The 25,083-nt window shown below is 38.0% G+C and overlaps 1 protein-coding gene and 1 non-coding gene across 5 annotated transcripts in view; both read right to left on the bottom strand.

Annotated features, from left to right (window-relative positions):
• The window catches only part of RELN (reelin), a 527,812-nt gene that overhangs the window by 302,306 nt on the left and 200,423 nt on the right, over positions 1–25,083 (bottom strand). For all 4 annotated transcript variants that reach the window (XM_021673084.2, XM_021673089.2, XM_064374717.1 and 1 more), the window contains exon 4: positions 12,591–12,661. In XM_021673084.2, the coding sequence (XP_021528759.2) occupies positions 12,591–12,661 (71 nt within the window). The remainder of the gene's footprint in view (positions 1–12,590; positions 12,662–25,083) is intronic.
• On the bottom strand, positions 23,365–23,471 carry LOC135274607 (U6 spliceosomal RNA). The gene has a single exon (XR_010342395.1). It is a non-coding gene; the product is annotated as a U6 spliceosomal RNA (small nuclear RNA).

Here is a 25,083-nt window from a genome sequence, read left to right as displayed (position 1 = left end):
TTGGCAATTTTGGAAACGTATCCTTGCTTTATATGGTTCACTCATTTCCTTATCTAGTATTTGACTGTCTGCTAAATGTCAAGCACTGAGCCAAGTTCTGGGAATATAAAAGGGATACAAAGTGCAGTACAAAATACATTTAGAAGTCAATGCATTACATACAATATGGTAAACTAAATTTGGTTAGCGAATATAAGGTGGGAAAGTGATAAAAATAAAGATGATATAGGAGGAGAGACTTGAGCTAGATTTTTAAGGATGAGACTAGACTCTATTTCAGTTGTAACAAGTACTTCCTTCATCAGAGATGCCATCCTGACCCTATCACTGTAGCTCATATATGCCAGTTCCTTTCCCTGGTGTACCTTCCTCAATACCTCCTCTGTTGTCTAACTTATTACAAATGAAATAGAGAGTCTGGTCTTAAGTGAGGGTGATGGGTATGGAAAGATCCTAAATGTGGAGATGAGGCTGGAGAGAGAGAGAGAGGGTGGGACAGATTAGGGAAGTCCTGAAAGCCAGGCTAAACTGGGGGGAAATAGAGGGTAGTTTTAGGGTTTAAAGCCAGGAGCATTTTGATCAATGTGTGAAAGGCCTGAATAAAAAAAAATGGCAGTAGGCATGGAAAGAAAAGGGTTGGTTTAAGAGATACTATGTAAATTGGCCTTAGACACACTGGGTATAGATATGGATGAGAAAAAGGAATGAGCAAAGAAATGTGTTACCTAGGTCTCTGTTTAGTGACTGGGGTGATTACGAAGATGCTACCCAGAATTGCAATGGAGGGGTGCAGATTCGAGGGAAGTAAAGTTCAGTTTAGAATATATTGAGTTCAAGGTACCTAAATGACACCGAAATGTAGAGTCCAGTAATAACAGTGAGAGCTAACATCCTGAGAGTATGTGCTAGTCAGTGTGCTATGCACTTCATCGTGACATTTAATCCTCACAACCTTAAGATGTTCCTTTTGGGCACAGAATATCGTACCAGGCTCTTGGAAATGGTATGAAGTGGCCAAAAAGGTTGAGAGTATCATTTTCCTTATTTTACAGATGAAGGAATTGAGACTCAGAAAGGTTACACAGCTAGATAGTGCCAGAGCAGAAATTCAAACTTCATGCAAACTTCATGTTCGCAATCACTTTTCCTTCTTGACTCTTCGTATAAGCAATCAAGTGGAGAGCTAGGGACATGAAAATTGTAGGTGTGAATGAGATCAACAGAGACAATATGAAAATACAAAAAGAAGCTCAACTGCAGAATGTGTGATGTGGGAAGAAGAACAACTCATAGAAACTGAGAAAGAAAACGGAAGTCAGGTAGGGTGAGGATCCGAGTCCTCTGGATTGGTTGGCACTTAGTGGGTTATTGGTGACCTTGAGGATGATGGTTTCCAGGGAGTGCTGGTGGTCGAGGCCACATGGCAGGGGTAGGACAAAAGCCTGGCAGCACACACCGCTCTTTCAAGAAGCTGGAGTGAAAGAAGGAAACATGGCAGGGGGTACCCGAAGTTCAAGACGAAATACTTGTTAAAGTAGCAGTGGCTTCAGCATATTTAAGCACAGAGGAGGAGGCAGCCACGTAAGAGGAAGATACTGAAGCTATGAGAAAGAGAAGGCAAAATTATTGCAGCAAGACCTCAGAGGAGATGAGAGGAACACCATTCCACTAAGTTTATATTTTTCTGCAAATGTGTCTTGGTCTTTCTCTTCTGGGTTTGTATTAGTAAATCTATACTAGAAGCTTCTTAATAATGGAATGTGAGACTGCCTTATGTTGCCACACATGTCCCCTGGGTCAGGTACAGTGTTTCACATATGCCCACTGGGGATACAGCACAATATCTATTAATTAATATCAATGAATTCCAACTCTTAAAAACTTGATTATTAAAAATCTATACTAATTTTTACATGAAACAATTGAATTTTCATATGTACATTAAAAATAAGGTTGGATTAATAAATTCAATAATTTTCACTAGCCAAAACAAAATTGTGATTTATGTATGTTTATAACATACAAAATACCCTTCCCCAAATGATTGCATAGATCCAAACTTTGTCTTTGTCCTTCAATATATGGAGGAATCAAGCAGCTTATATATAGCAGCATGTGTAGAAAGAATACTTCCATGGGCACCCAAAATAACTCAGCGAAAAATTCTTCTTGGGCATAAATCTAGAAATTTTGACTTTGGACTAGATAAAGCTGTCAAGTGGGAATGTATATAGCCCTCAGAGCTGAATAGAAGTCTGTTTAAATCTATGTTCAATCACCTTGGGATAAACAGCACCAGTCCAAAACACCATTCTTTAGGAAATTAAAAGAATAATCAGACCTGCCCAGAGTCAGTAGCAAGAAATTTTACTATGGTCATGTGAATCAGCTCTTTGTCATTCCCCTTAATCTGCTTGTCTTCAGAATTACTTAGGGATATTTTCTGCCTGCCATCGCCCCAGGAGAGCTTTAGTTTCTTGCTTTGTTGGGTAGTTTGTAAGACCTTGAAGAAAGATCCGGGGGTTCCTGGATGGTTTTCCCAGAGCCTCTTAATTCATTTCTGTTTGTTTATAAATCACAAAGCCTAGGGATGTCACGAACGGGAACTGTAACCACTAAAATGAAATATAAGCTACAAAATGGCCAAGGGGAGCACAGATGTCTTTGACTAGCAAATGCTTAATACTGGGTACACTCAAGTGAAACACATCAGTATTTACTTTTCTTTTCAACAATTAAAGTAGATATGTTAAAACCTAGTTCTGACAATTAGAGAGAAACAAGTCTCAATTAATAAAGACTTTACATTTCAGGATATTGGGAAGATACCTAGTAATATAAGCTGTTAAATAACCAAGGATGGCCAGGAGAAGATTTTGGTAGATCTGATCTACACTTTTTATAATATTTGGGTATAAAGTTATCCTTAAAGTGCTAAAAAAAAATCAAAGGAGGTTAAACATCCCATTCACTTTACGGACTTGCTTGTTTAAATTTTCCTCTGCCCCTCTCCATCTCAAAGTTTAAGAAAACTTTCCCCAATCCTTAATACAAACGATTTAAAAATTGCAAAGAGTTTGCGTTTGGGATGAAGCATATATACTGCCTACCACCATGATCCAACGGCCCTTAGAGAGCATAGCCACACTGTCTACCACTCACCGTTCTGAGGGTGATGAACAGCTGAAAATCTGCTGAGACTGGCAGAAAGCAGCCAAGGTTTTCTATACCAGCTGCAAGCCTGACCTCTTTCCTCCTGACATAAAATGTTTGCTTTTAGTTATAGCCACTTCCATCAACCCAACAAAAGAGAATTCCAGGGTGGTTTATAAATGGCATATGCCCTTTGGGGGCACTACAGGGCATGACTGCTGTCAGGCCACTAAGCCTGCCATCTGGTCTTGCTAAATAATCAATGTGTGTGTTTGAAGACGGTATGCCAAGAAGTCCACAGGCCAATGAATATACACACACACACGATTATTCTCCCTGCCCCATCTTCAACTGTGACGTGTGCACACTGCTGGACCAGTGACAGTCATGCTGACACATTCACACCACTTTTGCCTTAACTGTGTAGATTTAGGGCACCAAAGAATTTGTGTTTTTTCCAAGGTTTCCAGGAAATTTAGGCAGTAGTGATAATCTTGTTTATTCAGAAACAAGTGTGAATTAATAAAGACTTTGCATTTCAGGATATTGGGAAGATACCTAGTAATATAAGCTGTTAAATAACCAAGGATGGCCAGGAGAAGATTTTGGTAGATCTGATCTACACTTTTTACAATATTTGGGTATAAAGTTATCCTTACAGTGCTAAAAAATATCAAAGGAGGTTAAACATCCCATTCACTTTATGGACTTGCTTGTTTAAACTTTCCTCTGCCCCCCTCTCCATCTCACAGTTTAAGTAAACTTTCCCCAATCCTTAATACAAACGATTTAAAAATCGCAAAGAGTCTGTGTTTGGGATGAAGCATATATACTGCCTACCACCATGATCCAAAGGCCCTTAGAGAGCATAGCCACACTTTCTACCACTCACTGTTCTAAGGGTGATGAACAGCTGAAAATCTGCTGAGCCCGGCAGAAAGCATCTGTGGTTCCTGACAGAATGTTTAATTTTTTTTAACTTTAAGAATCTACTTGGTATAATGGAACCAACGTTGGGCTGTGAGTCCAGAGATTTGAATTCCAGGCCTGCCACTCATGAGTATTGTTTATTTTGTTGTTAGCTTGCTTTGAGTTATCACTAATCAACAGATAAAGAACCTACAGTTCCATGATCATAGTATGAATTTAAATATTAGTTCTCATCCTAAGTCTATGTATACCACACTCATATTAACATTTTCAATAGTACTCGTGGTTCAGAGAGAGACATATTAGGTATGCAGCTCTTTTTAGATGGTCTAGTAATAATTTCTGCACAAAATCTGATTTCTCCTAGTTCCTTTCAAGTTTTTAGTCTATTCTGATATTGTCTCTATTCTTTGTTGTGGTCATCTTTAACAGTACTTCGAAAAACATTACCATGTTTATCTTTAAAATCACTTACTGACATTTTGGACAATTCCCTAGATAATCACTTGGCTAACTCCTTTATCCCCTTCTTGGTCTTTGCTCTAATGTCACCTTCTCAGTGAGATCTACCTGACTTACCCGCTACCCTATTTAAAACTGCAATCAGCTTCTTCCCCCTCCACCCAACTGTATGCTCTTACTGTGCTATATTTTAGTGGTCTTTCTCCCTCTACAACACTTCCCACCTTCTGACATGGTACCACATTTACTCATTTCTTATGTCTCCTATTTACTGTCTGTCTCCTCTTCACTGCAATGTAGGCTTCGTGACAGCAGGGATCTTGGCTCTGTTCACTGGTGTATTCCAAGATCCAGCCTAGTACAGAGGTTGGCACATGGTAAGCATTAAATAATTTTTGTTTAGTACTAAATATTGAATAATTTCGTTCTTTATGCTTTGCACCTAGTGAATGAACCTAAGCATCTTTTACTTTCAAAACAATTGAGGATATACAGCCCAGTCAACCCTCCACCCCAGACTAAAGATGGGAAAACTCTAGCTCCTTGTCTGCACCATGACATGACAGCAGAACTCAGATGGGGATGTGTTTACAATTATTTGGAACCTCAGAGATATATTTTAAAAATCTGTGAACCTGGTCTATGTTCCAGGAACATTAAGGGGACTTCTTACAGTTTACATGAAAGTCCATGAACAACTTTCAAAAATTTTTAATATGCTGGCACATGCGTTTTACAACCAGAGATCAGTGTGAGGAACATTGCTAGTAGCAGCCACACTGCCTCATCATGGTCCACAGCAAATGTTCAGGGTTAAAGATTTTTCAGTAAGGACAGTGATTTTTCAATTTTAAAATGTTTAAGTTGATTATTCAGCAAACATTTACTGAGTCTATGTTTCAAGCATTATTAAATGTTGAAAAAAGTTTAATAATGGTTCCTGCCCTCACAAAGCTCTCAGTTGAGAGAAAAGAGTGTTTAAAAAAATAATTATAATACAACAGAGACAGAGCATGTTAAGGGTGTCAGGCAAGTTGTCATATAGGAGGAGGCATAAGAGTAATTTAGAATTTTCCTTTGATTCTTGAGAAGGGATTTATTTCCCTTGCCACAGCAGACTCATCCCTCCTCCTTCCTAAGTCTAACCCCATAAGTATACTTTTTGGAGGAAATGTGTGCTATTTCTTTATAATACAGATAATGATAGTTCATTGTAAAAAAATTGCAAAATAGAGGTACATTTAAAAAAAATTAATCATTCACAATTTTCCCCCACTGATGTACTTATGCTTTTTATTTCACACCAACTGACTTTGAATAAAATTTTGCTCCAGCAAAGTCTTTTCCCTTAGGATGTACTGAACCTGTGCTTTGGGTCAGAGATCCTGGAAAGTAAGGTCACACAAGTAAAGCTTGAATCCACATTGTGATTTGAATGCATCCCCTCCAAAATTTAGGTGTTGGTAATGTGACAGTAGTAAGAGGCGGGGCCTTTAAGCAGTGATTAGGTCATGAGGGTTACTCCCCCTGTGAATGGGATTAAGGTCCTTATAAAGGTGGCTTCATGCAATGTTTAGCTGGCTTGCCCTTTTGCCTTCTGCCATCTGAGGACACAGCATTACTCCTCTTGGAGGATACATCATCAAGGCTCCATCTTAGAAGTTTAAAGCAGCCTTCACCAGACAACCAAACCTGCTAGTGCCTTGATTTTTAACTTCCCAGCCTTTGGAACTGTGAGAAAGTGAATTTCTGTTCTTTATCAATTACCAAGCCTGTGACACTCTGTTATAGCAGTGCAAATAAGACAATCCACTTCCTTGTATTTTCAAAGCCCTCGTAAAAACTAAAATACAAAAGTAAATCACTGCCCACTTGCATTCTCTCCTCAGCCCCAATTAAGAAAAAAGTAGCCTCTGACATCCAGAACCGGACCTGGCAATCTCTGCTGGGCTTTGGTGTCCTCCTATTGAACACAAACAATTTCACAGAACACCAACTTTAGACAAGTCTACTCTGTGACCGTAATGAATCCAGATAGAGATACATCTATTTCTTAACCATGTCTCATCTATTTCTTAATCATGTCTTAATCATGTCTCAACACAAACACAACTTTAGTGCCGGCTAAGTCACAATGTGCCAAGCACCCTCTCTCCTGGCTCGTAGCAGCAACTGCTGCTTCTTTATCAATTACGGCAGCAGCCTCACTCCAGTCTGCCCTTGTGGTAGATTTATTGAGATACTAACCACAGAATTGCCCCTACTTCCTGACCTCATCCAATCTAGAACAATGCTCCACTTTCTTAAACCCTACCCCAATCGCCAAATACAGCTCAAATCTTATAATAACAATTCCTTCTGTAACATCCTCTCCTTGAGATGCCCCATGGTTCCCCCATGGTTTGCCTTCTCCCATACTATGACAAGCACTAAATCAACCTGTTCAACCTATTTAACTTCAGCTAGGTGTGCTTGGTGGTGTTTGGCTGCAAGGTACTAGAAGCCTGTAATAAATACACTCTGGTCTAGAGAGAGAGAAAAAATCCAGAATCCTTTCCTCTCTGGGTGCCTACCTCTCTCCTTTCTTTTAAAAAAATTTAATTTTAATTGACAAATAATAATGGTACATATTCATGGGGTTCACAGTAATACATATAATATACAGTGTTGATATTTTTTTCAAAGCCCCAACTTTAAACTGCCCAGCATTTATTTCTCATCTCACAAGAATCTGTCTTCCCTTGTCTGCCTGATTCCACAGACAGCGAGAAGCTTTCCATGCTACAAAGCTGCCTCAGGTAGTCTTGCCTTGCTTAAAACCACCCTAATGTCCAGTCAAATTGCCAATCACCTACTTTTTTTTTTTTTTTTGAGAGGCAGTCTTGCTCTGTTGCCCAGGCTGGAGTGTAGTGGCACAATCTCAGCTCACTGCAACCTCTGCCTCCCGGGTTCAAGCGATTCTCTTGCCTCAGCCTCCTGAGTAGCTGAGACTACAGGTACCCGCCACCACACCTGGCTAATATTTTTGTATTTTTAGTAGAGATGGGGTTTCACTACCTTAGCCAGACTGGTCTCAAACTCCTGACCTCAGGTGATCTGCCTGCCTCAGCCTCCCAAAGTGCTGGGATTACAGGTGTAAGCCACCACACCCAGCCCAAATGCTAATCACCTTCTGACTGTAAAACCCTAAGGTCCTTTTCTATCCTTCATTCTCTCCATTTGTCCTTGTTGGATACCTCTACCATGTTGAGATTTCTTCCCATAGTTCCCCCCACCTCAGAGGCTTGCCACTTCTCCAGAGTTCCCTCTTCTTCCTGCCCCTGCTCAGTCACTGCCTTTCTCATTTGGCCCCTTCCTCCCTGCTCTAAGCATCTCCCTGATGAACGCATTGCCTCCCCAGCATCAATAGGCTGATGGGTCTCAAATCTCCCTGGTTGCCCCAGCCAGTGACAGGCCCCCTTCTCAGCAGGCTGCTGGAGACTCTGCAACTCCCTCAGAGCCAACATGTGGAAGTGCAATTGATTATCTTTCCTTCCACACCTCTAACATTTTCTTCATTTCTTCTGTTCTTGGCATCACTGTCCACCCAGTCACCCAGGTCAGAAGTGACAGAGTAGCCCGGATCTCCTCCCCGTCCTCACCCGCCCTTCCCTGCATACCTTCTCTAGGTCTCTCTAACATATCCCCTTCTTTCTGGCCTCCAAGATCTAATTTAAGACACCCCATAATAATGGTACATATTCATGGGGTCCATAGTAATACATAAAATGTATAGTGATCATATTTTTTTTAAAAGCCTCAACTTTAAACTACTCAACATTTATTTCTCTTTTCATAATACTCTGTCTTCCCTTGTCTGCCTGTCATCTGCCTTTAATTTGTCAATAAGCCTGCAACACATTCCACCTCCAACCCCCGTTAGGTTTTCTTTAATTGTTCTATCACTCTCCTGCTTTCTTCCCACCACCTGCAGTAGAACGCCTAAGTCCCTGAGCATTAACAGAAGGCCCTGCATGATCTGCTCCACTTACCTTTCCACGCCTCATGGTTTAGCTGTAATGAATTACTGGGTTGCCTCCTCTTTCTTATCTATCAGACTATTGTAGTTTAATTGTTTGCTCATTCATTTGATAAACATTTATGAGGTGCATACTGTGCACCAGATATTGTGAGAAGCTTTAGAGATTCCATACTAAAAATCACAGTTGTTACCCTCAAGGAGCATATATCTTATGGCAGACAACACATTGTGATAATGTCCTTATTACAACATGCAATAAATAGTTGTCAAATGAATGAGTGAATGCACAAGTAAGTTACTCTCCCTGTGCCTTTGTTTTCTCATCTTCAAAGTGTAGATAATAATAGTTTCTTTTTCAGAGAGTTGCTGTGAAGATTAGATGAGTTTGTAGACTGCTTGGAGTGTTATCTGGCACATAACAGTGTTGAGAGTGTTCCTATTAAATGTGGCTTGACAATTCTGTAGAGAGAGTTAGGTATGAGGGTTGTCTAGACCAGCTTGAGCAGGAGAGGGAGGGAATCAGAGATGCTTTCTCCAGAGGGTGGGAATAATACCCTAAGCAGTGTCTGACGGCCCGAGTCAGACAGAACGAAAGGACGTAAAAGGATAGCCCAGGCAAAGAAAATTGGGAGAGTATAGGATGCAGATATCACCAGGATGATACAGCAAGGTCCATTCAGGGAGTTTCAAGGTAAAAATGAGAGGATGGCAAGAAATGAGGTAGGAGAGGCAAACTGAAGCCAGATTGTAAGGGATTGTCCTTGCATGTGTCATAAGCAGTAGCAATTTTACTCTGAAGATAAACTATTGGTTCCAATTGAGATAGTGAAGGGTTTTAAGCAGGCAAATGATAGAGGCATATTTCTATTTTAGAAAGCTAATTATAACACCATGAAAATAAAGGCACCATGAAAATGGCAGCAGAAAAATCACAAAGGAGGCTATTCGGCAATTCCCAAAGGAGGCACTGGGGCCTGATGTAAGGTGGGAATGGGAAGGAGGAAATAGATGGCTTTTTTTTTTTTTTTCCTTTTTTTGAGACAGAGTCTCATTGTTGCTCAGGCTGGAGTTCAGTGGCATGATCTTGGCTCACTGCATCCTCCATCTAGGTTCAAGCTATTCTCTTGCCTCAGCCTCCCAAGTGGCTGGGCTTACAGGAACCCACCACCACGCCCGGCTAATTTTTGTATTTTTAGTAGAGACAGGGTTTCACCACGTTGGCCAGGCTGGTCTCAAACTCCTGACCTCAAGTGATCTGCCCACCTTGGCCTATCAAAGTGCTGGGATTACAGGTGTGAACCACTGCCCTCGGCCTCCTCTCCTTTATTCTTAAACCTCACTGGCCATTCAGGTTTAGCTTCCTGGGATGCCTTTCCTAAGACCTCCAGGGTGATTCCTTAGCTACCTCTGTGATCCATAGATTTGTCATTTACATCCTAGCCTATGAGCGCCTCAAGAACAGGAAATGAGTCCTTTTCACTTTCAAGTCCACATTTAGCACTGTGAGCTAGGTCAGAGGTCTTGCAGGTGCTGTACACAGTTCTGCAGAATAAAGACTTTTGGCTGGGTGCAGTGGCTCATGTCTGTAATCCTAGCACTTTGGGAGGCCAATGGATCACCTAAGGTCGGGAGTTCAAGACCAGCCTGGCCAACATGGTGAAACCCCGTCTCTACTAAAAATACAAAAAATTAGCTGGGTGCAGTGGCGCAAGCCTGTAATCCCAGCTATTTGGGAGGCTGAGGCAGGAAAATCACTTGAACCCAGGAGGCAGAGGTTATGGTAAGCCAAGATTGTGCCACTGCACTCCAGCCTGGGTGACAAAGTGAGACTTCATCTCAAAAAAAACTTTCAATGAATGCTTTATAAGAAAAGGGATTAAGATTACAGACTCTCTAAGACATTATGAGTACATTTTCTAATCCTTTTACTTTTTCAATATGTTTAGTAAGCAATACAAAAAAGTTTGCTTTGCTTGAATTGTTTAGTTAAAATCAACAAACATACTGAGCGTGTTAAAATGGAAAGGCACTGTGCTGTGGTATATAGTGGCTGCAATTATTTTTCCTCTAATAAATATATTAGATATTCCTTATTCAATATATAAAAAATGATTACATGATAAAATTAGGTTATTTTATTTGAGGAGATAATTAATGTTTTAATTAAAAGTAGATAAGTCCAGAATAAATATATAGTTTATAGCACTAATTATTTTCCTTATTATTCCCTGACAGTAGAAAGCCATCACTCTTGTTAGCATTGTTTTTCACTTTATCTTGATATGATTTCAATGAGCTAGATGCTATTGAAAAGCTCAGTGTTTTTCTTCCGGTCCTGGGTTGTACAGCATTTTTAATAACATCCACATCTACCATCGTGTAAATCATGCTCATGTGTAATACTACTATAGAAGGCATTTTTTTTTCCTCACTGGTTGAGAATTTTTTCCCACTGGTTTTTCTTTTCATTTTAAGTGAATTCAATCCCAATAATTCATTTACAATAGAAAAGGCTAAAAAATTTAAGGCTTAAAAGAAAACAGTTTTTAGACAATGGTAAATGTTAATAAAATTAGATACTTCTTTTTCTCGAACTATAAAATTTCCAGGATATTAATGTTCACTGCTATGTGGTATTCTATATTTTCAATAATGTGAGTGCTTTCATAGTCTAGAAGAAGATTTGTATAATAAGCGAATTCTTGAGCCTATCTACAAAGACACATTTTAATATTTGTATTCTCAAAAGTTGCAGGTAGGAGAGGCAAACTGAAGCCAGATTGTTAAACCCAGGAATACTGATAATATGTTTGAAACTATAATTAGAATGAAGTTTTATAATTCAAGAGCTATATGTATAATTAGGATTTTGCCATTAATAATCATTAAGCATCACATCACTTAGTTAAAACCATATTGTGATGTATGTAACTAATAATAAATGGTATTTTCTTAGGTATTTCAAAAACCAATAATTTTTCCTAATTTATCTCCAAAGCCCATCAGATATTCTTTAGCAGAGAGATAATTAATAGAAATTTCCTTTAAATACAATAATATAATTCTAAAAGTTAATAAACTCCCCCAATGTAATTTCAAACAAAAATTAATACGATACTTACAGTAAACAATGAAAATGGCATGACATTTACAAAGACCGACATAAAATGTTTTCATTATCAAGATGGTGAAATCAAGGAATATATGTACAGCTGAGACAAACTTGTATTCAATCTATCAACATTTTTAGAATGCCTTACACGCCAAGCTCTATGTCAGCGTCTGGGGAACCAAAGCCCCTAAAGGCATAGTCCCCATACTTGAGAAGCTCAGTCTCTCTAGGGCAATATCCAGCCCTTTCCAGAGAAAAATTTTCTATGAAGTGGTAAATGTGATAATGAAAACACAAAGTAGGGCAGAAACTCAAGCGACAGGAGAAACAAATGTGCATTGGAGCACAGATCCTGGTTTTAACTTTTTTAATGTGGTGCATGTGTTTGGGTGTGCATATGCGTGCACCCTGGTCATACATATCTGATATTATGTAAAATTTAATCTAAATTGATCCAATGTCTAGCCACACAAGTCCAAAATTAATAGTGCACAAAGTTGAAACAGGCCCATAGATACTGTACACATAATTATGTATAACATGATGAAACGTTTAAAGCAATAATCAGAAACATTTTCAAGAAAGCTGATAAGACATTTAAGTGGTAAATTAAGCAGACGTATTTTGTAGAATTTAAAAATTACTACTAAGATTTGTACTTTTAGAATAACTAAAGGTAATTCATTAGAAAAAAATTATGAAAATAAATTTTCTTTTGCTCACAGTATCTTCAGAATTCTATAGATTTTTATCAGTAATAACTAATTATTAGCGATACGAAGTGGTCAATACTTAAATTTTTAAAGCATTATGATTAAGTAATTATAATGAAATGCTTACGTAGTACAGAGACAGTAGGACCTACCATGAATAGTTTAGACACAACACAAACAAATCAAATATGACTCTTACCTCCTTGTTCACACAACTGCTGGGCTAAAGCATCTTTGAAAATAACCTGGCCCCGGTGTGTTGCTGTAGCCCTGGAAACAAATAGAAAAGGGTTAATTTAAATCTTATAATACATTTGGTGAAAACATATTTTTAAAACTTTTTAAAAAGCTTATTCTTAAACTTTATTGTGCAGATATGATATTTTTGAGGAGTACATCAGAACAGTGATATAAATGAATAGTGGAGTGAAGGCTTAAACCAAGACACCTGGGTTGAGAGCTGTCTTCTGATTTTACTATATAAAGACACTGTAACAGTTGTGAGCTTGTTCTGAAAACAGCAGATGCAAACAAAGCCTATAGAATAAAAAGAACGGAGAGGCAGCTTATTAAAATTTCTTCTTCAGGAGACCATGATATAAATGTTTTGTGGAGCAATATTGATATTAGTACTGGAGAAAGATGCTGTTAAGGTACTTTTTTCTGAAATCAATAGTCACCACAACATATAAAGAGCTGAAACAGAGAATTACATTTTTAAAAAGTATTTTCTTAAAAAGAGGGCTATTCAAAGCTTTCATAACAAAATCTGTCATAACACAATAAAACCATTTGAAGGAGATTCACTATGTGAAGGACATGTGTATCTTTTACCTCTTCTAATCAGAGCTGTGCACATGGATTGATGAAAAAAATAACATCCTCGTAGCAGATGTGTTATTCAATGGCTATAATAAAAAATGTCTTATTAAAGGAATAATTATGCTTTATATATGAAGGGGTTTCCTTTAAAAAGAATCTTTCTGGCACGAAATGTATTATTTAAACAAATTTAAAACAGAAAATCATGTCTCTTTAAGAAACTTGATTTTAGAAAATAAGCCACACAAAAATCTTTTTAAATAACAAAAAAATTAGCATGAAATCTTAACTTTAGTTTTAGCCAAACCTACCCTAGGGCAAAAATAATTTGATTGAACTCTCATCTGCTGAAGATGGATTATGTACAAGGCACTATATTAGCTCACAGCAGGGCAAAGTTTAGCCTATGTATTTCCCCTTGATAACTGAGCCCTTCCTTCGGCCAACATCTTGTTGTTTTCTGGGCCTAGTAGGGCTTCCTGGCTTTCAGCATTCCTTGCTCTGGCTCATGTGTGGATGTAGCTTCCCCCTCCCTGCTGCAGACAGACCTTTCTGAATTCTGTCCTGGATTGAACTGTAAGTACCCTCTAGCGTCAGTCAGTACCCCAGAACCCAACTCTGTGAAAGTAATCTGATAAATGAATCCATGTTGAAGTGTTCATGGGTGATATCACTTTAAGGTAACATATTTCAGCAGTGAACGTACTATGCCTTCACACACACATACACACACACACACACACACACAGGCTCAACAGTGAGAGTTTTGAATGGTGGAAGGGAAATATAATTGGAGAGAAAAATCACTGGGGTGGCCTTCAACTCACGCCATATGTGAAGCGTATAAGGGCATTAGCCCTGTTGTTGCAAATTAATCATTATCGAAACTACAGATAAACAGATGCTACCATTCTTTTTATATATTCAAATATGTTTATAGTTTTCCTTTGCTTTCAGAAAGCTGAAAATGAGGAGGACTAAATATAGGGCCAATCCAAGCCAAAAACATGGCCTGGAAGCTCACTAATCAGTACAGATTTTATGACCAAAGGGAATACCATAACTTTTTTACTTAAATATGTTGTTCAAACCAATCAAGCCAATAGTGTCTGAGTTCACATACACTTCTAATAGCAACACAGTGATTACCAATATGACATTTGTTTTGGAAGGGACATATTTTCTAAAATCACTAACCACGAAGAAAAGTCCTACGACATACAGTGTTTAAATAATTGTTCATTTTAGTTGTCTTCTGATTTTAAGTATGTAATACTCCTATCATAATATTTCTTCTTGGTTCATAGCCTAGTTGTCATTGTGCCAGCCTATGCTCCTATGAGCACAATGAGCCAAATTATCAAAATAAGATTCAGGTATCAGAGGTTTCACCTTTTCTCTAAATATCATATATACCAATGTATCTCACTTCACAGCACCTTGTGAACAGTCCACACTGTTTTCCCCATTACTCAGTTTCCTCAGATTCATTATTTGTTGCCTCCATTAATATTCTTACTTCTGCTACTTTGGTTCAATAAATAAATCTCATAAATTTCTAAAGAATGACAGAGTAATTGAACCTGAAGGAAGCTTTAAGATCATCTGGTCAAAATATCTTTAGCAGTGGTACTTATTCTTCAAACTAATACAGAATTCCAATGAATAAAACAGAGGAGCCCTAGCTCTTGAAGTTCTGGGGCTCTGTACTATCTATTTCCCAAATCTTGCTGTGTGCTTCTCTGGAACTCTCAGGCTTTAAGGGAGCAGAGTTTGAAAGCCACTAAACTGGTCTAATTCTTACAATATATGGATCAGGAATGCCAGGGCAGGGAGGTTATTAACCTACTGAAGGTTACACAGCCCATTAATGGTAGATAAGACCTGATTCCAGGTCTTTGATTTGAGGCTTTGGATTCTTTCCCTTGCACCAGCAGTTTTCCAAATGTGCTCCACAGTAATGCCCTAGGGGGTCTCCATGAGAGTCAAGAGAAGAGGGGACAGCAGGTGTTCCAGGCACCAGTCAATTCCACCAGACCATCTAGGATTTATATGTTCTAATTATTTAATTTTGTTTAAAGAAAGGGCTCAGCAATTAAAAGCTGGCTTGAGAAGCACAGCACACTATGTGCTCAATGCCATTATCTGAAGTCCCATGCTTGGGAAAAGCAGAAGTAGCAATAATAATAATGTGGCTGGTACATATACTTATTGTTATTCTAACACCTATTATGAATTGAAATTTACCCCCTGCTAGGCACTGCTGTAGGGCTTTACAAAAATTAACTCAATGAATCCTGTCAATGGCCCTACAAGGTAGATACTATTAGATACTATTATCCATTTTTCCTGGGACACAGAGCTATTGCATGATTTACAAATGTCACACAATTGGTGTTAAATCCAGGATTCAAACCCAGGCAGTCTGAGTATAGAGTCCTTGCTTTTAAACATTACAGCAATATTTCATTAACCTGGTTCAAATATATGATGGTAGCTTTCAATCACTTTTCAGAGGAAGAGCCTGCTTTCAGGGACTGATCTTTTTTCTTTAAGACAGAATCTTGCTCTGTTGCCAGGACGGAGTGCAGTGGTACGAACTTGGCTCACTGAAACCTCCATCTCCCAGATTCAAGCGATTCTCCTGCCTCAGCCTCCTGAGTAGCTGGGACTACAGGCATGCACCACCACGCCCAACTAATTTTTGTATTTTTAGTAGAGACGGGGTTTCACCATATTGGCCAGGATGGTCTCAATCTCTTGACCTCATGATCTACCCACCTTGGCCTCCAAAAGTGCTGGGATTACAGGCATGAGCCACCATGCTTGGCCCAGGGCCTGATCTTTAAAGTCATGTCTTCTCTGACTTGTGCTCTCTACTTCAACTCTTCAGGTTAAAGCCGTTTTAGTTAACCTCCTTCTGGACAAACTTCTCTTCACTTCCGTTGGAACTCTGGCCTCTTGGCCAGCAACTCCTTGCAATTTGTCTTTGAAAACACCATTTCTCTCTCTTGACCCTTCTCCCACTACAGTGTTCTGTGAGCCCCTCGACTTCTTTTCAACCGTTTATTATTTAATATAAAATCTAAGACAAGGTACATTAAATGCTTATTAGTGTATCTATTTATTCTTCATCTAGTACATAGTATTTGTCTAATTTTAAACTTTCTTCCATTTTATAGGTTTCAATTAATCTTTTTTAAAAAAAATTTAAACATTTAAGTTCAGGGGTACATGTGCAAGTTTGTCACACAGGTAAACTTGTGTCATGGGGGTTTGTTGTACAGATTATTTTATCACCCAGTATCAAGCCTAGTACCCATTAGTTATTTTTCCTGATCCTCTCCCTCCTCCCATCTCCTCCACCCTCCGATAGGCCCCAGTATGTGTTGTTCCTCTCTATGTGTCCATGTGTTCTCATCATTTAGCTCCCACTTATAAGTGAGAACATGTGGTATTTGGTTTTCTGTTCCTGTATTAGGTTGCTAAGGATAATGGCCTCCAGCTCCATCCATATCCCTGCAAAGGACCTGATCTCATTCTTTTTTATGGCTGCATAGTATTTCATGGTATATATGTATCACATTTTCTTTATCCAGTCTACCATTGATGGAGCCCCTCAACTTCTATCAGCTTATTACAGTCCCCTTTCGACTCTTTGTCACATTTCTTCCAACAGCCCCCATAACCCAGTGCATTTTCCTGAATGTTACAGACATAGGATTACCGGAAGACATTCTCAGCCACACTGCTGCCCAAACCCTGGAACGTACATGGATACCCAATACACACATGCGTGCTGACAGATAAGCATCATTTGCATCACTTTCTTTCCAAACCCTTAGAACCCTCAGATAATATTTTAATCTAAAACTATCCCACCCTGTAGGAGAAGCATGGTTAGTAGTTTTAAAAGTCTGCATATTGGCATCTTATCTTGGGGAGAAGAAAGAGCAAAAGCCCAAGGAACCAGCAAGAACACAGGCTCCCTTGCTTTATCCCATGAACCATCTGCACTGCACTCCTCAGGGTGTGACTAATGTCAATATGGCAAGACTATTTGAACATATTTTGAGCTGTCAAATAATTCATGGTGGTTTACCCACAGAATCACAGAATTTATTTTGAATCTTCTATGGAAATACATAAATATTCTATTATATAAATATATATTATATATGCAAAAATTGCTAAAAGTACAGTAACTCAGAATTAAGTTTCTAGAGGTCAGGTCCTCCAATTTTAAAATTATATTGCCAGATAAAATTGTATGTTAAGCTGTGTATTAAATCTAGCTAGTTAACATATGCATTACCTCATATAGTTATCATTTTTTGTGGTGAGACCCATATCCACTCTCAGCATTTTCAAGAATACAATATATTATTAATCATCGTCACCATGTTGGCAATAGATCTCTTGAACTTAAACTTCCTGTCTAACTGAAATTTTATATCCTTGGACCAACATCTCCCAACTACCTCCCCAAACCACGCAGCCCCTTATAATCACCACTCTACTCTCTACTTCTATAAGACCACCTCTTTTAGATTCCACCAGGTCCTCCAATTTGTAGCGCACAACCTATTTTTAAATAAGAATACAGAACTATGGTATATGGTGACAGGTCTGATTCATTTCCAGAATTGTTATTTTATGTAACTTACAGCTCTCTCTCGGGGCAAAGGTCCATTACACTGACGGTGTTATTAACTATGTTGGTACTATTTGCACTTAATTTTACATAATTAGCAATAATTTTTCATAAGAGTTTAGAAAATATCCTCCTTGTTCATTGTTTTGGGAAGCAGACCAAATTTCTTAAAACATGTTTCTAATGAGTACTTATCTTCTTCTTGGGAGATGCACAGATCTCTAAAGCAAACTTGCCAGCAAGAGCCCCTATTAACTAAGTAATTTTAAAATCCCTTTGGGCTGTTATAATCTATCATTTGAAAAGCTCTATGGATTCTCCAAAATGAAAAAAGTTCATTATGATCACCATATTCAGTGCTTGAAGAAGCCTTTGTTGTTATGATTAAAAAAGAGCATGTGATATTTTCATCTCAACTAAACAACAGAGTAGCTGTATGCCCAAAGCAATTGAGAAATAAGTGCATTGCACTGTATGCAGTGCTGAGGTACAGTGTCTGCAAGGAGAAAGACCAGTGACAGAACACAGTCAGGAGCCACTTATGAGCTACATGACTTTGGACAACTTTAATCACTCTAGGAAAGAGACTCCCTACCTGAGGACAGGGATAACTTGAAATAATAACTATTACTTAAAGATATTAATATTCGCTCAAGATATTTACAGTCTCTCAACCTGAACAGATTTCAAGCTTCTGGAATAGTAGGAATCAGTAATTAAAAAGAAATTATCCCCCATATGGCATCTATCATAATGATTTTAACGAATGAGGAATTGGAGCTATTTATATTTTTAACTTATATTTATATTTGATTTATATTTTTCACTCCACAATTTGCTTACAATGTATTGTCACCCAGTTTAAAAAGAAGGAATACAGAAGTATTTTAATATAGTCGCTATAATGCCTAAATTCCCAAGTGTATTATTATTTGTTGATTACATGAATCAATTTGCTCATAGATTAACATAAAGAATCATACCAGCTGGTTCATTTCTAAACCTATGACAATGTACTTTGCCTCCAGGGGTGGGTTGCTTTTTCTGCCATTTTCTACTGCTTTGTCAATGAGGTCTGGTATGTTAGTGATTTGTCCATTTTACAGCTGGAAGAGCATCTGTTAATCAGCAATCTGAAGTTAGTCTAGTGTAATTCAGTATGTCTGTGCCAAGCCACCCTCCAGGAAAGGTAACTAAATATGTGGAATATGGGGGAAAAAGAGTTGATCTGAGTTTGGTAAATTTGATCCTCAAAGGAATCAATTCACCCATTAAAATTCTTACCCCCTTCATATCAGCAAATTACAGTACTTTCTTTTCTCTCTCTCTCTTTTTTTTCTTCCTTTCTTTCTCTCTTTCTCTTTCTCGACAAGGTCTCACTATGTTGCCCAGGTTAATCTTGAACTCCTGGGTTCAAGCAATCCTCCTACCCTGCCCTCTCAAAATGCTGAGATTAAAGGCATAAAAATTACAGTGCATTCCAATTTGGGGAGATATACAGACGTTTATCAAAATAAGAAAAAAACTCAAATGCTTTAAAACCCATAAAAAAGAGAAGTGAATAACTTCAAGAAATAATTATTTTTAAGTTAAATTCTCAACTTCAAATATGGCAAAGCCATTCCAAAATAAGCAAATGATTGTGTATGTTTTCACAATGCTTTAGTTTTTCAAAGTTTTACTGTCCTAATTTTTTTTATAGTTACATCTTTTATTCCTAAGCCACAGAATTTTTTGTTGTCAAATGCATAAATATTTTATTTCCTTGAAAACAACAAATTTCAGCATTAATGTTCATTATCCAGTAATCACAAAGTCTATGTGTCCTTAAAGGTTACCAAATAGATGGTTTCACCTTGATTTCTGATCAAAGCATACGTTTTATTAGCAAGAGAAGGAACATGCAGATGAAATCCTTTAAGTATGGCAAATCAATGAGTGGTTAACGGTAACTTAACTTTCTTCCAAGGTGATTCAGCAACCTCCTGAAATGGAGATGGAGGGTTTATGTTCATCTGACAGTATTTGTTCATCCATGGTATTGTATGTATTCAGCCACATGTAGTGTGAACTCTGACTTTTACTTAAAGTGTTTTTAATAACATCACTAAATGATTTTCCATTGAAATAAAGAGTAATTTGGCAAAAAAACACTTGGTAGTTGCAGGATACGTAATACCAAAGAGAAGAAGACATTTATCCTTGGCAGAGTTATATCCTTTGTAAATTGCCAACAAAGTGAATCTCGGGAGGGAAGCTATCCACAAGCAGATTAAACCACATTTTATTTTGTCCATGTGCAGAAGAATGGCTTGTCTAGTAAAAGGAAGAACAAGTAACATATTTATCAGGATTATCATAAAGTTTTAAAGTAAGGGGAAGTCGATTGGACTGATTTATGTATGAAGAAGGAGCATCACTAAGGTGTCAAATGTGTCAAGAGTTCCCAACTCACATTTAAGATTAACTTTAATTTCCAGAAATATGTAGTTTATTTCAGGAGAAAATCACTTTGTGAGGCTAGCCAAATGAGAAATGCAGATTAAAAAAACTCTTCAGCAGCCATCACCTACGTCAGTAACAGGTGAAATCCTAAGAGCAGCCCAGCAAACAGTGATCTGGCATGAGCATGTGAAGTCACCTACATTTCTTTTTTTTTTTTTTTTTTGTTTTTTTTTATGTGCCACATTTTCTTTTTTTCTTTTTCTTTTTTTTTTTTTTATTGCATTTTAGGTTTTGGGGTACATGTGATAAACATGCAAGGTTGTTGCTTAGGTGCATACGTGGCAGTGTGATTTGCTGCCTTCCTCCCCTTCACCCATATCTGGCATTTCTCCCCATGCTATCCCTCCCCAATTCCCCACCCCCCCGCTGTCCCCCCCACTCCCCCACAACAGACCCCCATGTATAGTGCTCCCCTCCCTGTGTCCATGTGTTCTCTTTGTTCAACACCCGCCTATGAGTGAGAACATGTGGTGTTTGATTTTGTGTTCTTGTGTCAGTTTGCTGAGAATGATGGTTTCCAGGTTCATCCATGTCCCTACAAAGGACGCGAACTCCTCGTTTTTAATGGCTGCATAATATTCCATGGTGTATATGTGCCACATTTTTCCTGTCCAGTCTATCATCGATGGGCATTTCGGTTGGTTCCAGGTCTTTGCTATTGTAAACTGTGCTGCTATGAACATTCGTGTGCATGTGTCCTTATAGTAGAACGATTTATAATCCTTTGGATATATGCCCAGTAATGGGATTGCTGGGTCAAATGGAATTTCTATTTCTAGGTCCTTGAGGAATCGCCACACTGTTTTCCACAATGGTTGAACTAATTTACACTCCCACCAACAGTGTAAAAGTGTTCCTATTTCTCCACATCCTCTCCAGCATCTGTTGTCTCCAGATTTTTTAATGATTGCCATTCTAACTGGTGTGAGATGGTATCTCAATGTAGTTTTGATTTGCATTTCTCTAATGACCAGTGATGATGAGCATTTTTTCATATGCTTGTTGGCCTCATGTATGTCTTCTTTTGTAAAGTATCTGTTCATGTCCTTCGCCCACTTTTGAATGGGCTTGTTTGTTTTTTTCTTGTAAATCTTTTTTAGCTCGTTGTAAATTCTGGATATCAGCCCTTTGTCAGATGGGTAGGCTGCAAAAATTTTTTCCCATTCTGTTGGTTGCCGATTCACTCTATTGACTGTTTCTTTTGCTGTGCAGAAGCTGTGGAGTTTGATTAGGTCCCATTTGTCTATTTTGGCTTTTGTTGCCAATGCTTTTGGTGTTTTGGTCATGAAGTCCTTGCCTACGCCTATGTCCTGAATGGTTTTGCCTAGGTTTCCTTCTAGTGTTTTTATGGTGTTAGGTCTTATGTTTAAGTCTTTAATCCATCTGGAGTCAATTTTAGTGTAAGGTGTCAGGAAGGGGTCGAGTTTCTGCTTTCTGCATATGGCTAGCCAGTTTTCCCAACACCACTTATTGAACAGGGAATCCTTTCCCCATTGCTTGTTTTTATCAGGTTTGTCAAAGATCGGGTGGTTGTAGATATGTTGTGTCGCCTCCGACGCCTCTGTTCTGTTCCATTGGTCTATATCTCTGTTTTGGTACCAGTACCATGCTGTTTTGATTACTGTAGCCTTGTAGTAGAGTTTGATGTCTGGTAGTGTGATGCCTCCTGCTTTGTTCTTTTTGCTTAGAATTGACTTGGCTATGCGGGCTCTCTTTTGGTTCCATATGAAGTTTAAGGTGGTTTTTTCCAGTTCTGTGAAGAAGGTCATTGGTAGCTTGATGGGGATAGCATTGAATCTGTATATTACTTTGGGCAGTATGGACATTTTCACGATATTAATTCTTCCTAACCATGAACATGGTATGTTTCTCCATCTGTTTGTGTCCTCTCTTATTTCGTTGAGCAGTGATTTGTAGTTCTCCTTGAAGAGGTCCTTTACATTCCTTGTTAGTTGTATTCCTAGGTATTTTATTCTCTTTGTAGCAATTGTGAATGGCAGTTCGTTCTTGATTTGGCTCTCTTTAAGTCTGTTATTGGTGTATAGGAACGCTTGTGATTTTTGCACATTGATTTTGTATCCTGAGACTTTGCTGAAGTTGCTTATCAGTTTCAGGAGCTTTTGGGCTGAGATGAGGGGGTCTTCTAGATATACAATCATGTCGTCTGCAAATAGAGACAATTTGACTTCCTCCTTTCCTAATTGAATACCCTTTATTTCTTTTTCTTGCCTGATTGCTCTGGCTAGAACTTCCAGTACTATATTGAATAGGAGTGGTGAGAGAGGGCATCCTTGTCTAGTGCCAGATTTCAAAGGGAATGCTTCCAGTTTTTGCCCGTTCAGTATGATATTGGCTGTCGGTTTGTCATAAATAGCTTTTATTATTTTGAGATACGTTCCATCGATACCTAGTTTATTGAGGGTTTTTAGCATAAAGGGCTGTTGAATTTTGTCGAAGGCCTTCTCTGCATCAATTGAGATAATCATGTGGTTTTTGTCTTTGGTTCTGTTTATGTGGTGAATTACATTTATAGACTTGCGTATATTGAACCAGCCTTGCATCCCCGGGATGAATCCTACTTGATCATGGTGGATAAGCTTTTTGATGTGCTGTTGTAATCGGCTTGCCAGTATTTTATTGAAGATTTTTGCATCTATGTTCATCATGGATATTGGCCTGTAGTTTTCTTTTCTTGTTGAGTCTCTGCCAGGTTTTGGTATTAGGATGATGTTGGTCTCATAAAATGATTTGGGAAGGATTCCCTCTTTTTGGATTATTTGGAATAGTTTCAGTATGAATGGTATCAGTTCCTCTTTGTATGTCTGGTAGAATTCGGCTGTGAACCCATCTGGACCTGGACTTTTTTTGGGTGGTAGGCTCTTAATTGCTGCCTCGACTTCAGACTTTGTTATTGGTCTATTCAGGGTTTCGACTTCTTCCTGGTTTAGGCTTGGCAGGAGGCAGCTGTCCAGGAATTTATCCATTTCCTCCAAAAAATATGGAACGCTTCACGAATTTGCGTGTCATCCTTGCGCAGGGGCCATGCTAATCTTCTCTGTATCGTTCCAATTTTAGTATATGTGCTGCCGAAGCGAGCACAAGTCACCTACATTTCTAAAACTGAATGCAGGAGTGCCGTCTACCAAAAGTGAGTGGCTTCTTATTGTTTAAATTTAAAGTGGCTTTATTTGGGTTTTATCAGAAATTTTCCTGTTTTTTCCTGGTTCACAACTAATAGATCCTTGATTATGAACAACAGCAAAAAGGATACACAATTTTTCTTAATAAAAAGATGATGTTCTCTCTACCTCCACTAATAAGTATTCAACAAACCATTAAGGATTATGAATCTGATTGGGTGCTAATTATTAGCCTGCTTTAGGTGCTCACATTTCTTACCTTGGCCCTGTGGGCATATGATGTAAACTCAACAAATATTCTTTTTTAATTATGTCTTCTATATTATGTTATGTGTACCCCAGGCACAGGGATTTAGGGCTATTTCTTTTTAAATATTTCACTTGATGATTGATATAAAGCATCCATACAGTAAATGTTTGTGAAATGGGTGAATTATTAATATGTGTTACACTTGATACAGAATGTTAAATGCTTTAAGAGGTAACCAGCAAGTCACTGCATAAAAAACACTATGAAAAAGATGATTAGATGACAATAATAGTCAAGATAAACATTGTTATATGATTAATCTTGAAAATCAGTTAACAGCAAGAAAAGTAAAAATAAATAAGCTGATGTATTTGCTTTGTTATCACAACACGTTTCATCATTTAACATCTTCCAGAGTATCCTCAAACCAACTGTATTCTGGAAATGCCTTCTAAAACATTAAAATAAAAATGCTTTCCATACTACCTCTTAAAATCATTAAAATTATTTGAGAGGCTCTGCTGTTTTAAACACCTTTTAAATTAAGTAAGTCTATGGTCATCTGTCTCAGAGACGTTCTTAAGTAAGGCAAGAACAAAATTAGAAAAATGGCAGGTCAACTCCAAAGAAAACCTATTAAATAATGATTTCTGCTGGATATGAATTAAAGAGTCTATATATTTATTGAAACATGCATGCAAAGTATTTAGATATCACCTTTAAGTGGACCCAAAGAAAGAGTACTAGCTTCCACAACAGAAGAGGCGGGGGTTTGCTCTAGGATTGGCATTCGTTACCTCCATGATTTATACTATATCACTTAACTTCTGTGTGTCTTATTTTCTTAATCTACAAACTGAACGGACTGGATAATTTTAAGGTTCAAACAGCAGATCTAGAATCAGAACATGTGAGTTTGCACTGCAGCTCAATGACTTATGTCGATCTTATATGAGTGTTTATTTTCTGACATAGGACTAGAAATGTTGTGCTATTTATTTTCAGGGCTGTAATGAAAATCAAATGAGATCAACTCTGTGAAAATATTGTGGAAAATATAAGAAATTATGATGATGATGTCTGATTGGTCATTTCAGAATACAGCACAAAACTGAAAGGGAATTAAAGAAGCACATTCTATAGGATTTAAGATCAAAAGCTATTTTTGATCTTAAAAGGGAAGATTGTAAACTCTAAAATATTTTTGACTGTGAAAACGTCAATGAAAGCTCCAATAAAGAATAGAATTTCTAACATAGTTAATTAATCATAACAAATTAGGACAGTAATGGTGTACTCTTGAAAGAAATCCTGCCAAAGT

Source organism: Aotus nancymaae, unplaced genomic scaffold (genome assembly GCF_030222135.1).
Source record: "Aotus nancymaae isolate 86718 unplaced genomic scaffold, 86718_ANA_hifiasm-v0.15.2.pri h1tg000002l, whole genome shotgun sequence".
NCBI lineage: Eukaryota > Metazoa > Chordata > Mammalia > Primates > Aotidae > Aotus > Aotus nancymaae.
The sequence above is the reverse complement of the archived record's forward strand: the minus strand, read 5'-3'. Positions and strand labels throughout refer to the sequence as shown.